Raw genomic sequence first — 13962 nt, 5'->3', positions numbered from 1 at the left:
TCAGCTTGGAGTCCTATGAAGAAGTTGGAAGTGCCCCTGGACCTCCCAGTGGCTGACCAGCTCAGTTAGGGCTACCATGATGCAGATGTCGCCGTTCTGAGTTGATTCCTGGAACCTGGGGATCCTCTGTGTGCGTTAAAACTCACCTCTGCAAAATCTCATGCTCCTAGCATCAAGGGCACCTGCGATAGAAGTCTGACCGCGGCAAGAGAATCCCTTTGTCGCCGTGCATCGCTGGTGGTCGTCCAAAACTGTTTACCTGCATTCTTTCCTGAGAGGAGCCCCTCGTGGGGTTCTTTTGCATTTTTCAACTGGAAGACCTTGCACCACCATTAGTTGCCGGCCAGAGAAGTGCTTGAACCTGCAACCACTGGGGATCAAGGGCTGAGGCTGACTGGGGGGGGGGCAACCCTGGGCCCACTTCAGCAGATCTGCCAAGTTCTATGAAGAATCGAAGTACAGGGCTGGGGTGAGTCGTAGCAATACTTACCTGAACCCCTAACTTCCCTTTAAAAGTATTGATAACTTTCAGAAACTTTTGAAATAGTTTGGCTTTGCCATTGCTTGTTCATGCATTCACTCTGAGTGTTTGAGACACGTTTGTTAATTGGAATTTAGAAAAGATGTCCTAACAGGGAACTAAGGGCTTCATGAAACCATACGTCCGAGACAGTACATAAGCTTCACTCTTATTATAAGGCTATACTACCTCAGGATGAGGGTAGCATGGATAGAGCAGCCAGGTTTATCTTAGGATGGAGAGCGGCCTGTAGGTAAGTACAAAGAACTTATACATATGTTTTGGGGAGAATTCTCATTTCGAATGGATTGTGTCCTCCCACGTATTCCTCATCTTGTGATAAATCGTTATCTCCAGCTTCGCTGCTTCGGAAAAAATAATTCTCGGCAGAGGGCGCTATGCTCGAGGTCGTGGCGTCGATTGTCCCTCGACGTACTCTGTCGACGTCACCGATGGTATAAATACCTCAAGCCGCGCCCGTGGCTTCTGTTCCGTTTTTCCAATCGCTTCGCTATCGAGAACGGCACGCTTCTATTTTCTGTGAAGAAAATGTCATCATCTTCGACACCCAGGACTGGGTTTAAAAAGTGTGCAGATTGTGGATCTAAGATGTCGATCACCGATCCCCACCGGATTTGTCTCTGGTGTCTCGATTCCAGTCACCGAACCGACGACTGCGGGTCCTGCCAATCGATGACTGAAAAAGCTCTTCGTGAGAGGAGAGGTAAACTGTCGATGGGGAGGGAGGCTTCAAAAAAGGTTTCGTCTGAAAGACATAAGAAAACGACTGATTCTAAGGAATCGGATCGACATAGGCACTCGAAGAGATCTCGATCTAGGAGTAGATCGAGACACTTTTCGTCATCATCGAAGAAAATGAAGAGGAGACATAGATCTCCTTCTTCAGAGTCGACCGAAGAAATTTGTTGTCTGACTAAATCGGATTCTCCCAGTAAGTGGGAAGAATTCCGCAAAAAGATGGAGGTTTTCGAGAATGCGGCCCCGACCCCCTCGAAAGACCCTCGAAAAAGCCATACCCCTAAAGTCGATCCATTGGACGACAAAGGGAAGTCCAAGGCTACCATGGCTAAGACCTGTAGCATTGAGGAATCCAAAAAACCTCGAGTCGATGTAAAACCGTCGAAGACTCTTCGAGAGTCGAGCACATCTCCAGTGCCGTATAAGAAACGCAAGTCGTCGAAGACTTCGACAATTTCGTCGCCGCCCTTGACGTCGATAATTTCAACGCAAAAGCCAGATGCGTCATCGACGCCATTATCGAAGTCATCTTCGAAAACTTCAGAGATTTACAATTTTCTTCGAAACAGATGGAAGAGGAAGAAAGGAGATTCGGAGATTCACTCCTTACCAAGATCAGATTTTTTCAAATCTATGTCAGCAATCTATGAAGAGTCTGCTTCAGAAGAAGACAATGTTTCTCCTTTGGGAGTTACATATGGTACAAGACAAGTTCCTGAAGAACTCATTGACCAGGAATCTAGAATGAGAGACCTGAGTGATACTCTACATTCTGCCAGTGGAGTTGACACATCCCCAGAATTAGAGTTCGCCAAACCTGATCCTGCACAACATGCAGATGCTGGGTACAGGGGTCTTATGACCAGAGTAGTTGAATATATGGGTTGGGATAATAATTCACCCATTTTTTAACAAGATGACATGACTGATATAATCGTCAAGGGACCTCAGAAAGATCCTGTTCTCCCTTTTCACAGGGCCCTTCAAAGGACTGTAGAGAAAAACTGGGAGAAACCAGAACCTATTGCTGCTGCAGACAGCACTTTTCCAAGAAAATATAGACCGGCGGGAACAAATCCTGAATATTTGAATAAACATCTGACTTCAGAGAGTTTAGTCATTCAGGCAGCATCTACTTCAAAACAAACTGCTTATCCTACTATTCCTCCAGATAGAGAGGATAAAAAAAAAAAATTGATGCCTGGGCACGTAAAGTTTTCACATCAGGCAGTATGGCACTCAAGTCGGCAAATGTCACCTGTACCCTAGCCAGGTTTACCCATACCCTGTGGGACTGTATTTTGGTGGCGGCTGATCATATTCCGGAAGGCGAGGAAAGGGAAGGCTTCCTGAATATAGTCAAAGACGGGAAGGAGGCAATGGGGGAATGTCTCCAGTCTGGACTGGATACTGCGGATAGCATCAGCAGATCCATGGCTGCAAGCGTTGTGCTACGCTGATTTGCGTGATTGAGGAAGTCGGGATTTGCGCCGGATGTGCAATCTAGACACCTCAACATGCCCTTTGATGGCTCGAGGCTCTTTGGCAGAAAGGCTGATGAAAGCCTAGAAAAACTTCAGACCTCGAAAGCGGCAGCTAAATCACTTAGCGCCTCTTTGTGCCAGCCTCTAAAACCCTATTCCGGCTCATCTTCCTGGAGGGGTCGTTCTTTTCGCTACTACTCTTCTTTTGGTAGAGGAAGAGGACAGGCTTCTCAAAGGGGCAAAAGAAACTTCCCTCGTGGGGCACAAGGAAGAGGTGCAAAATCAGCCTCAGGAGCGGCATCTGTACCCTCAGCCACTCCTGCAGCCGCCTCCAAATCCCTCTGAGACCTTGTTACACAAAACACCAGTGGGAGGCAGGATCTCTCAGCATCTGAAGGAATGGCGGGGCATTACCTCAGATGCTTGGGCACTGGAAACAGTAGCCCAAGGTTACTGCCTCCCCTTCCAAAAAAGTCCTCAATCATCCACCGGGAGTCAACTCTGTCAAAATTCCGGATCTGCTCCTGTTGCAGGAAATTTTAACCCTGCTAGAGAAAGGTGCCATAGAAGGACGGAGGACTGAGACCCATCTTGGACTTGAGAAACTTGAACAAGTTCCTCAGGAAGGACAAGTTCAAGATGGTGACTCTCTCTCAGATCCTTCAGGCTCTCCAACTCCAAGATTGGTTGGTATCATTGGACCTTCAGGGTGCTTACTTTCATGTGCAAATCCATCCAAAGCACAGAAAGTACCTGAGGTTCGCGATTGGCAATTTCCATTATCTGTTTCGAGTTCTGGCATTCGGGTTGACCTCCGCCCGAAGGTTTTCATCAAACTGTTGGCGGTTGTGGCAGCAAGTCTCAGGAGAGGAGGTATTCACATGTATCCCTACCTGGACGACTGGTTGATCAGAGCAAGTTCGCCAGAACAAACTCAAGAACATCTGTCGATCACCTGCCTCTTCCTCCACAAACTGGGATTCTCCCTCAATTTCAAGAAGTCCCACATGATACCATCCCAGAAACTCCAATTTATCGGAGAAGTCTTGGACACTTCATCGGGAAAAGCCTTGCCTCCCGAAGTGAGAGCTCTCCACATCCAGCAGATGGTAACGAAGTTTCAGAATGCCCAACATCTACTGGCCTTCGATTTTCTCAGGTTGCTCGGCCTCATGGCATCCTGCATTTTCCTAGTACCAGAGGCCAGGTTGAGAATGAGATCACTTCAGTGGGCTCTCGGAACTCAGTGGTCCCAGTTCTCAGGGACTATGTCGGATCTTCTGCAAGTCCCGAGCGCAGTTGCTCACGATCTTCTATGGTGGGCTTGCAACGACAACATTCTCAGGGGAGAGTCCTTTTGGAAACCATGGCCGGAGATAACGGTAGTGGCGGACGCCTCACACACGGGGTGGGGAGCACACACCAACGATCTGACAATCAGTGGTCGTTGGTCTCCATCGGAGTCCAAACTACATATCAACCTGTTGGAGCTGAGGGCAATCAGACTAGCTCTGAAGGCCTTTCTGCCCTCTGTACAGGGAAAGAATGTCCTGATAATGACGGACAATACAGTGGCCATTTACTATCTCAACAAGAGAGGAGGTGTAGGGTCACTGCCACTGTGCAGAGAAGCAATGCAGCTCTGGTTCTGGGCAATACGAGAAGGAATCTCTCTGTCCGCAATTCACCTAGCCGGAGAGAAGAACACGGCGGCAGACGCTCTGAGCAGGCAGAGCACGGTCTCTCACGAGTGGGAGCTGGCTCAGGAAGTCCTTCTGGAGATCTTCGCCCTTTGGGGAACCCATCAAGTGGATGTGTTTGCCACCGCGATCAACCGGAAGTGCGATCAGTACTGCTCAAGGGAATTTCCTCAAAGAGGAGCTCTGGGAGACGCATTCGTAGTGGAGTGGAAGTTTCCACTGCTGTACGCGTTTTCCCCAGTCCCCGTGATTCCTCAAGTAATCAGGAGGTTGAGAAAGTTCAGGAAAACCATGATCCTAATTGCCCCGGATTGGGCCAGGAGAACGTGGTACCCGGACCTTCTAGACATGTCCATCTGCCCTCCAATACGTCTTCCGCAAAGAGAGGATCTTCTCTTGCAAGAGGAACGTCGGGTTCTCCATCCAGAGGTCAAGATACTCAACCTTCACGCATGGTTTCTGAGAGGTTGAGATATAAGGATTGGGATCTTCCAGATGACGTAATGGAAATCTTGCTTTCGGCCAGAAGACCAGCAACAAAGTCTTTGTACCGATGTCGCTGGAATAGGTTTAGGAACTGGTGCAAAGACAAGGATGTGGACCCTTTTCAGTGTGGCACCCCAATGGTGCTTTCTTTCCTGTTACATCTAGCCAATCTGGGGCTCCAGATAGGAACAATCAAAGGATACCTTGCTGCGCTGTCCATTTTCAAGCGCTCCTCGGAATAGGTTTCATATTTCAAAATACCGTTAATAATTCAATTCTTAAAGGGGCTTACTAATGTATACCCTCAAATACCTTTTCATGTACCAACTTGGGACTTAAATTTAGTATTAAAATTATTGATTTGCATACCCTTTGAGCCTCTGCACTCATGTCCATTGAGGCTTTTGACTCTAAAAACTGTCCTCCTTGTGGCCCTATCATCAGCCCGCAGGGTTAGCGAACTTCAGGCTCTCTCATGCAAACCACCATATACTATTCTTTTATAAGGATAAGGTAGTCCTTAAAGTTAAAACTTCGTTCTTGCCAAAAGTAGTCTCGGACTTCCATTAGTCACAAAAAATAGTACTACCAACTTTTTATCCTCCTCCTCATCTGGGCAAGGAAGAGGAGAGATTACACAGACTAGATCCCAAGAGGGCTCTTAGTTTTTACATCTCAGGGATGGCTAAATTGAGACAAGATGACCAACTATTTGTGGGTTATACTGGTCATAAATTAGGCTCATCTGTAACAAAACAGACCATTTCCCGCTTGATCATATTAGCCATAGTTGAATGCTACAGATTAGCGGGAAAAGAACCACCATGTGGGCTTCGTGCCCATTCTACAAGGGGGAATGGCTACTTCTGCGGCTCTAAAGAGGGGAGTCCCGGCAGCAGATATTTGTGCAGCTGCAACCTGGAAAACCATGCATACTTTTGTTAAACATTGTTTGGACACTGCCTCCTCTAACGAGGGTTTATTTGCAAGGGCAGTTCTGCATTCTTTCCACAAACTGAAATTAGTATTCCCACCTCCAAAAATTGATACTGCTATGGGAGCCTATCACAAGATGAGGAATACGTGGGAGGACACAATCCATTCGAAGAACAAGTTACTTACCAACTGTAACGTTCTTTCGACTGGATGTTCCTCCCACGTATTCCTCATCAACCCTCCCATCCTACCCCACAGTACAGTTTACGTTTTCTTACACTTTCCTCTCACGAAGAATGTATCGGTCGTGGGACACGCCTGGGTGTTCCATATATATATATATATATATATATATATATATATATATATATATATATATATATATATATATATATATATATATATATATATATATATATAATCGAAAAAACAGAACTGAAGCAACGGGCGCGGCTCGAGGTATTTATACCATCAGTGACGTCGAGGGACAATCGACGCCACAACCTCGAGCACAGCGCCCTCTGCCGAGAATTTTTTTTTCCGAAGCAGCGAAGCTGGGGTTAACGATTTATCACAAGATGACGTGGGAGGAACATCCAGTCGAAAGAACGTTACAGTTGGTAAGTAACTTGTTCTTCTTTGCTAATTCCCTTTAACCTTAGAGACCCCCACCCCCACCAGCTGTTTTGCTGGACTATAAGGCTTTTTAATGTTAACCCTGGAGTGAGACCTTTTTCTCAGTCATGCATTTTTACCTGATTTGGATTTTGTTTTCACTGTTTTTGGAGTCTGACAAACTCCATAGGCATCTGATTTTTGGATGATGACACACCACATTCAGTACAGTGTCGCAGAGAAATTCTTATATTTCTCATAAGGAAGTATTCTCTGACAGGGTCACATTTTGTCCCACTACATGCAAACCATGTGGAAAAACTGTGGTGACCTACACGTTCTCAGAAGCCTACCATCCCCAAACCAATGGGTTTGTGGAGAGGTTTACCAGAACTATGAAGAGCATGAAAGGTGCTTTAGAGGAACCCCTTAGAAGAAAGTGGACCTTCTACTGCCATGCCTTCTTTGCTTATAGAGAAGTCAATCAGGGGTTGGTTTCAGCCCCTTTTGAACTGCTTTATGGTCATCCAGTGAGGCCCTTTGGCCCTAATCAAGGAAGGGTTGGAGAGTACTCCTTCCCTGAAGACAGTGAGAGTCACTGACTAAAATGGCACTCATGATGACAGAAGCTTCTGATAACTTGAAAGCAGGTCAGGCTCTGGTCAAGCATTGGCATGACCAGAAGGCCAACATGGAGTTTACTCTAGACCAGCTTGTTCTAGTTATGGTACCTACAAGGCAGATGGTCTTACAGGACAAATCGATTGGACCCTTCCAGGTTGTGGGCAAACCTGGAGCGGTCCATTATTTAGTGGATTTGGGCAATCCCAAGTAGGCCCCTAGAGGTCTATCACACTAACCTTCTGAAAGCTTATTTTCCAGACCAGAACTAGGAGCTTTGCTTCTAGCCTCTGTTTAAGAAGAGGAGGAGAGTAATCTTCTCCCTGATCTCCTCAGGGGACAACCTTCAGATGAGAAAATTGAGGGAATAAAACTCTCTTCAGATCTGACTCTGCAACAACAGGAGGAGTGCAAGGCTCTGTTAAATCAGTTTGCCTCCCTGTTTTCACTAACACCAGGCTTGACCCCTTGGGGCCAGCATGATATTCTGACTGGTGATAGTCTCTCGGTCAAAAGCAGGGGTTACAGAATGTCAGACCATGTGAGATCCCACATAAAGGAAGAGGTCCAGAAAATGCTTGATCTTGGGGTAATAGATCCATCTAAAAGTCCATGGGCTAGTCCACTTGTACTAGTGCCAAAGGCAGGAGTTGATATTCTGTGTGGACTATTGAGGTCTTAATGCAGGCACCACGACGGATGCCCATCCTTTACCCAGGATGGATGAGCTGTTGGACAAACTTGGTTCAGCCAAGTTCCTCGGTACATTTGAACTGAACTCAGGCTATTGGCAAATAGCTCTGACATAACATGCCAAGGAGAAAACTGCATTTTGTACCCCAGACTGCCTCTACCAGGTTAAAGGTATGCTTTTTGGACTCAAAAATGCACCTGCTACATTTCAGAGGATGGTGAAACTCCAAATTCGTATTGACAGAGGAGCCACTGCACGGACGACTTCTCCCCTTGAGTTGGTGGGACCAATCAACTCCTAAGTAAGCCACCTGGGCATCCTTCTCAGAACTGGTTGAATTTCCAGAGTTGCTGCTGGAAACCGTATAGCCAGGGAGAGGAAAACCAGATTGTGTGCTTTGCTTTTACTTCCAGGAAGCTGTACTATAGTTTATTGTAGCGATCTGAGCAGCCAGGCTCATCTCAAGAGGGAATGTGAGCAGTACAAGAGGTCACACAGAGGTCTTACATTCACAGTGGTTCAAGTAGCCACTTACACTCAAGGTTTCTTGGTAAAAGACTTAGTAATTTATTACACAATCATTTAGAAAACATTCACTAGAAGGAGGCAACTTAATATTATACACAAATATACTTCAATACCAAACCAATACATTTCTGAGTAAATTAGGCTCCCCTGAAATAGGAGCATTTCAGTTACTTTGAGAGTAAAAAAAAGGCACGAGTTAATAGACTAGATCACAAATACTTTCTTAGGCAGGGCAAATAGTTTCCGTTCACTAGAGGACTTGATTCAGTTCAATAGGCCTAGGCCAAAGTCAATGGACTAGAGTCTTGGATAGGAAAGTGCAGTTCTTGTAGTAAACGGGAAAGTCTTTGCAAATGATTAGGCCTGCAAGTTGGGAAAGTTCCACAAACTTTCACTGCGAGAGATAAGTTCTCTCAATCGGGTTGGCACAGTACCTTAATATGAAGAACAAGATGCAGCAGAAGACGTTGATTCCTCGCAGTTACCGCAGATCGCACTGTTCATGAGCCTCAGTCATGGGGACAAGAGGGAGGACGTCAGACTCCTGCACTGCATGGGATCATTGAAAAAAAGCGAACTAAATTGAGTCACTTCAGTTAGAGTAGCTGTCATCAAGCACACAAGCTGGTGTCCTTCCCCCTAGTTAATGGTAACCAGCTCCAAGAATGGTACCCAGGTGGCTTGAGAGTTGATTGGTCCCACCAACTCAAGCGGCTTCTCTCTCGAGATGAACTTGCCAATTCGGACTGCAGCAGGGCTTCACCGGGCAAACCAACGGTCCAGAAGTTGCAGCAGCCATCCTCTTCCAGCTCGTCTTTGGTTCTTTCGGTCCAGTGGTCGACCCTGCTTTCCAGTCCAATCACGCCAGAGTGCATTTGGGTCTCCTAGGAGACTAAGCACAGGGAGTTTCGGGCACCTCCCTCACTTCCTGCCCACCCCAGATACGAGACGCAAGAGGCGGTCTTCAGTCCTGAAGCCCGCCGAAGGCATAATAGAAACAAAGGGACCAAACCTAGTTTGGCACGCAGAGACAAACTCTAGAAGGACCTTTACAAAATGAAATGGGGAGGAGGGGGGAAAAAAAAGCCACTCGTTTAAACAAAGGGGCTTAAGGCGCCATCTTGAAAAACATGGCTCCCAAAACTTTTGGCTATCGATGTTCGCGGTCGGGAAAAATCATGGTAGTTTGTTGTAAAACCACTGCCACCAGCCGTTTCAATAGGAAAGGGTAGCATTTGACTGCTACGTGAGTTTCTAGACGCAGGGGAAACTAGGCAACCCCTCCAGCACTCTATAGGAAGATAGTGTGTGCTGGGTCTAGGAATTTAAAGACTAGTGAAGTCAATTTTGCCTTACATTCTCTGGGAAACAGTTTATCCCAGAGAAGGTATTTAAACCTTTGGGAAGTACAAAAAGACATCCCTGAGTCGCTGCTCTGAGGGTGCTGTGTAACACACATGAAAAGATGCCTATGGAGTTATCTTAAAACTCAATACTCAAAAAACACAAGAGTAAAACTCACATCAAAATACATGAGTGGAGAAAAAAGGCTCTCTCTTTCCAGGTAAAAGAAATTAAGTCCTCAAAATCCAGCAAAGTTGTTGGGAGTCTCGAAGGTGAAGGGAATTGGCACATTTGAGAATTCTCCCTAACAATACTGCATACAATCTTGCCTAGCACCAGCTGACTGGATGAATCCTCTAACCCACAACTCCCGGGCACCTCTCACTGGAACAAACGGAAGAAGATTGGGTCCCCAGCGACCCCCTGATGATCCACAAAGGCATCTTGGCAAATCTGAGTCTGAGAGGGTTTGGAGGAGGGGCTTGGGCTAAGCACTGGTGTGCCTGTCCTCCATAGGATAATATTGGGAATGAGTTCCTTTGTCTCCAATCCCCATTCCGCTCACCTTGGATCGTCTGGTATCCTACCTCTGGGTTAGCCTTGGGTGTGGAAGAAAGGAGAACACTTACCTTAGGTAAATTGCTGAATAACTTTGAAATAGTGTGATACCCACCACACGCCCATTGCATCCTTTCTACAGAAAAATCATACTGGTGAGAAACAATGTTGGACTGTGACTTTTGGGCACATGGCCCCTCTCATTTTAGGGTTTGGACTTCTCAAGCTAAGGATATTGCTCTTGTGATTACTTCCTATCATTTACTGCATCTCACCTACTTGCCTTGCTTGACTAAGTTATCTGATGTATATTTGAACCTTTGGTGATTGTATATATTTGTGCTGTGATACTACCTGTTGGATTCATTTTCCAGTGTGTTCATAAGGCCTAAAATAAAGAACTATTGGTGTAACTGTCTAATCTGAATTATTGTGTCCAATACTGTGTGGACTCATTGAGGGACCCTGACCCCACTTGCACTTTCCTGAGACTAAGCCTTTACCGATCTCCACTCTACCTTGATTGGGGTTTGGCTAACCTGCCGGAGCTCTCTGATAATCATATCTAGGATGACCTATTAAAATCTGTCCAGCAGACGAGATTCTAAAAATCCATCTTAACGGGGGCAAGCTGAGCACAACCACGTCTTGTGCTGGCAACAGAAGAACTGATAATTTTCATTATAACCAGACACAAGTCTAGGAAAGATAAATTGTTCGAGAATGCATAAATACTCCTCTGTAGTAATTGGTCTCTAGGGAAGGTTACCCACTAAAATAAGTTTGCATAGTGTGTATAGAATCTTTGAAGGATGTGTGTAGCAGGCAACAAGTGCATATTGGGGATCGTACTAGTGCGTGGCGTTTAACTCTGTTTTTTCTTTGCAGTTGGAGAGCAAGCGGGATGCCTTTTCTCCTGTGCTATTCCAATTCTGTACTGACCCTAAGAACCCAATCACTGTGATTCGAGGCTTGGCTGGCTCTTTGCGCCTCAGTAAGTGCTAGGACCATCTTTTAATTCCCACTACACCACTTTCCTTTTAACTTCAGGATATGTTTGTTTGGTGTTTACTTATGGGTAAAATAATTCCGGGCCCCCGGTTCTCAACTTGTAGTGCAATTTTGTGGGGCATCTTCCGTTTCTTCTTTGCTTGCTTCTTCTTGCTCCTACTCTCCCTTGTTCTGCGATAACATTTCTTCCAACCAGTCAGTCACTGTTTATTCCTTGATCAGGCTACTGTTTCTGTACTGTTCCTACAAGACTTTCTTTGAATTATGTAGTACTTTTTGGAAGGGGAAATGCAGGGTAACATTTTTTTGAACACGGTTTAATCTTTAACCGGAGGGATAGCTCAAGCACAACACATGCACCTTGAGAATAAGAATATGCTGTGCACCATTGGTTCGAAAAACTTTGAGCAGTGTCCATCCTTCACCTCTCCTGCCACCCCAGGTGAATACCACATGTGGGCAATAAGTGGCATTGATTATTTCAGTGCTTAGAAGGTGGAGGAATGCAGCATGAAGCGTTGTATACGTCACATTTTTTTTCAGGATGATGAGATTGAAGTACAGAACTAGTGTCTTCCTCCATTACCGGGTGTATGTGTAAAATTGTTGTCGGAGGGTTGTGCTTTGTGTTTCTCATCTCTTCCTGTTTCCCTTTCCTCTGATTCCGCCTAGATCTGGGTCTATTCTCAACCAAGACCCTAGTGGAGGCGAATTCCGAGCACTCGGTAGAGGTACGGACGCAGGTGCAGCAGCCTTCAGATCAAAATTGGGACTCCAGTGGCAGCAAGCAGGTGTGGCCATGTGAGAGTAGCCGCTCCCACACCACCATTGCCAAGTATGCTCAGTACCAAGCATCTTCCTTCCAGGAGTCCCTGCAGGTGGGTTTTGGTGAAGGGCATGGTGAATTTGCACTAGGACTCTTTTTATGGAGCTCTTACACACTGATCACCTAATTCTGCAGTCTGGAACCTCCTTTAGACTTATGCTTCTAATCTATCCCATGTAAGGCAAATGTCCTCAGTTAATACACTACAATATTTAATTCTGCAACATGTATTTTACAACCTATCACTATATTGCATTATGGTTCAAGCATGCCTTGAGGGCTCTCGGGGCAGTTTCCTTGTATGTCTGTATTTTATTGCTCACAAAAATTGATTCTATTTAACTCCAGGTAGTTTTAAGGTTGACGGTGACAAGCACCAACTCTGGTTTGTAGGCTGACACAAAGGAACAATTAATCCACACACGTTTCTAGAAAAGGCACATTCTGCTAATATACTGCAACATATACACTAGCAGGTGTCTTCGCACGGTAATTCCTACTTCAGTCATAGTTTTAATTTAATAAACTAAACCAATGCTGCTTTGTAGACAATATTGATAGTCTTTCCTGTAGGAGCTAGTGTGAACAAATTGTGTTTCCAACTCTGGAGCAAGCCACATAGTTGACTGTGAGAAAAGCATTAATCCCGTAAATCGGTTCTAGCTATTTTGAGTTTGAGCGTTGAGATTGCACTGCAACATTATTGGTGTCATGATCTACAGCTGATTCAGCAGCAAGCTCAACATAAGTGATGTACGTGTACGGCTGAGGCCTGCAAGTTTCGTAATATTGAGATGGCATACATTAATCAACTTCTGTTGGAAATTAAGTTTCTGTAATTATCATGAGAGAATTGCAAAGATGTGACGGACCAAGCCTTTGCAAACACTATTGAAGAAACATGCACCGTTTCCTGTCACCCGCATGACATCAACAGTGAGTTCCGCTAATGTCAGCTAGAATGCCGATAGTGTGAAAAGTTAAGGATCAATGAACTGAGAAGTTTTCATGAACTGCTGATCTTTAGGAGCAATGACCGTAGAACTTGGAACTATGGCAGAACTACAGCGCGGAGAGCCGTATGGAAGGGATAAGCACTGGAGACTGATTAAAAAATATATAAATCCGAAAAAGGTTTATTTTATACATACTACATTGTCTACACGATGGAACCTACCCACATGCCGAATTTCATGTTTGTAGCATGTTGGGAAGACCTTGAGCACTTCAGACAGACACACCTATATCCACACATTTCCCTTTTATATATAGTTTATTTGAGTCACAATTATATCTTGGGTCAAAATATGTACTTTAGAAATAATATACCATATTAGGAATAATCCCTGTTTGTTATAAAAAACATGAATGTTATTCTATAAAGGAATCTTCAAACCCCATATGTGGGCCCAACATAAATGAACAGTGTGTTGAGAATCGGGGAACCTTTAAACCAAACAAGCAGTTAACCCCCAGGTTTGGGTTGCATCCTAAAGACACCACCCTACCCTGTTTGTGAAAGGTTCTAGATGCACCTAACACACATAGGTAGGCGGCGATGGGTAAAAAGGGGAAACCATTTTTCCAGTGAGAGAAAATATGCTAATCTCTGGGACGTATAACAATAGTTCACATTAATTTGGAGCCCCACCCGCCCCCCAAGGACAGGTCTCTGCAACCCTTGACTTGCAAGATGGTTTGGAGTACAATGCCCATCCTCCCTAGTCAACGGAGCGAATGGTGAGGGATCATAGGTGTAGTAATCCAATACAGCTGGAGAGCCACATGTTGCAGTCCCCTGCCATATGACATATTAGAGTAAATACAAATGCACACATGATGAGAACTCCTTTATGAAAAAAATTCAAACCAAAGCCAAA

The 13962-nt window shown here is 45.2% G+C and overlaps 1 protein-coding gene across 12 annotated transcripts in view; it reads left to right on the top strand.

Moving 5' to 3' along the window:
- Window positions 1–13962, top strand: part of KDM6B (lysine demethylase 6B) — a 2050345-nt gene that overhangs the window by 1866335 nt on the left and 170048 nt on the right. For all 12 annotated transcript variants that reach the window (XM_069646240.1, XM_069646239.1, XM_069646242.1 and 9 more), the window contains 2 exons: window positions 11134–11239; window positions 11929–12134. In XM_069646240.1, coding sequence (XP_069502341.1) covers window positions 11134–11239; window positions 11929–12134 — 312 coding nt within the window. The remainder of the gene's footprint in view (window positions 1–11133; window positions 11240–11928; window positions 12135–13962) is intronic.

The sequence above is a fragment of the Ambystoma mexicanum genome, chromosome 1p (genome assembly GCF_040938575.1).
Source record: "Ambystoma mexicanum isolate Mex_15411 chromosome 1p, UKY_AmexF1_1, whole genome shotgun sequence".
Lineage (NCBI taxonomy): Eukaryota > Metazoa > Chordata > Amphibia > Caudata > Ambystomatidae > Ambystoma > Ambystoma mexicanum.
Note: the sequence above shows the minus strand (reverse complement) of the source record. Positions and strands in the feature narration are given on the sequence as shown.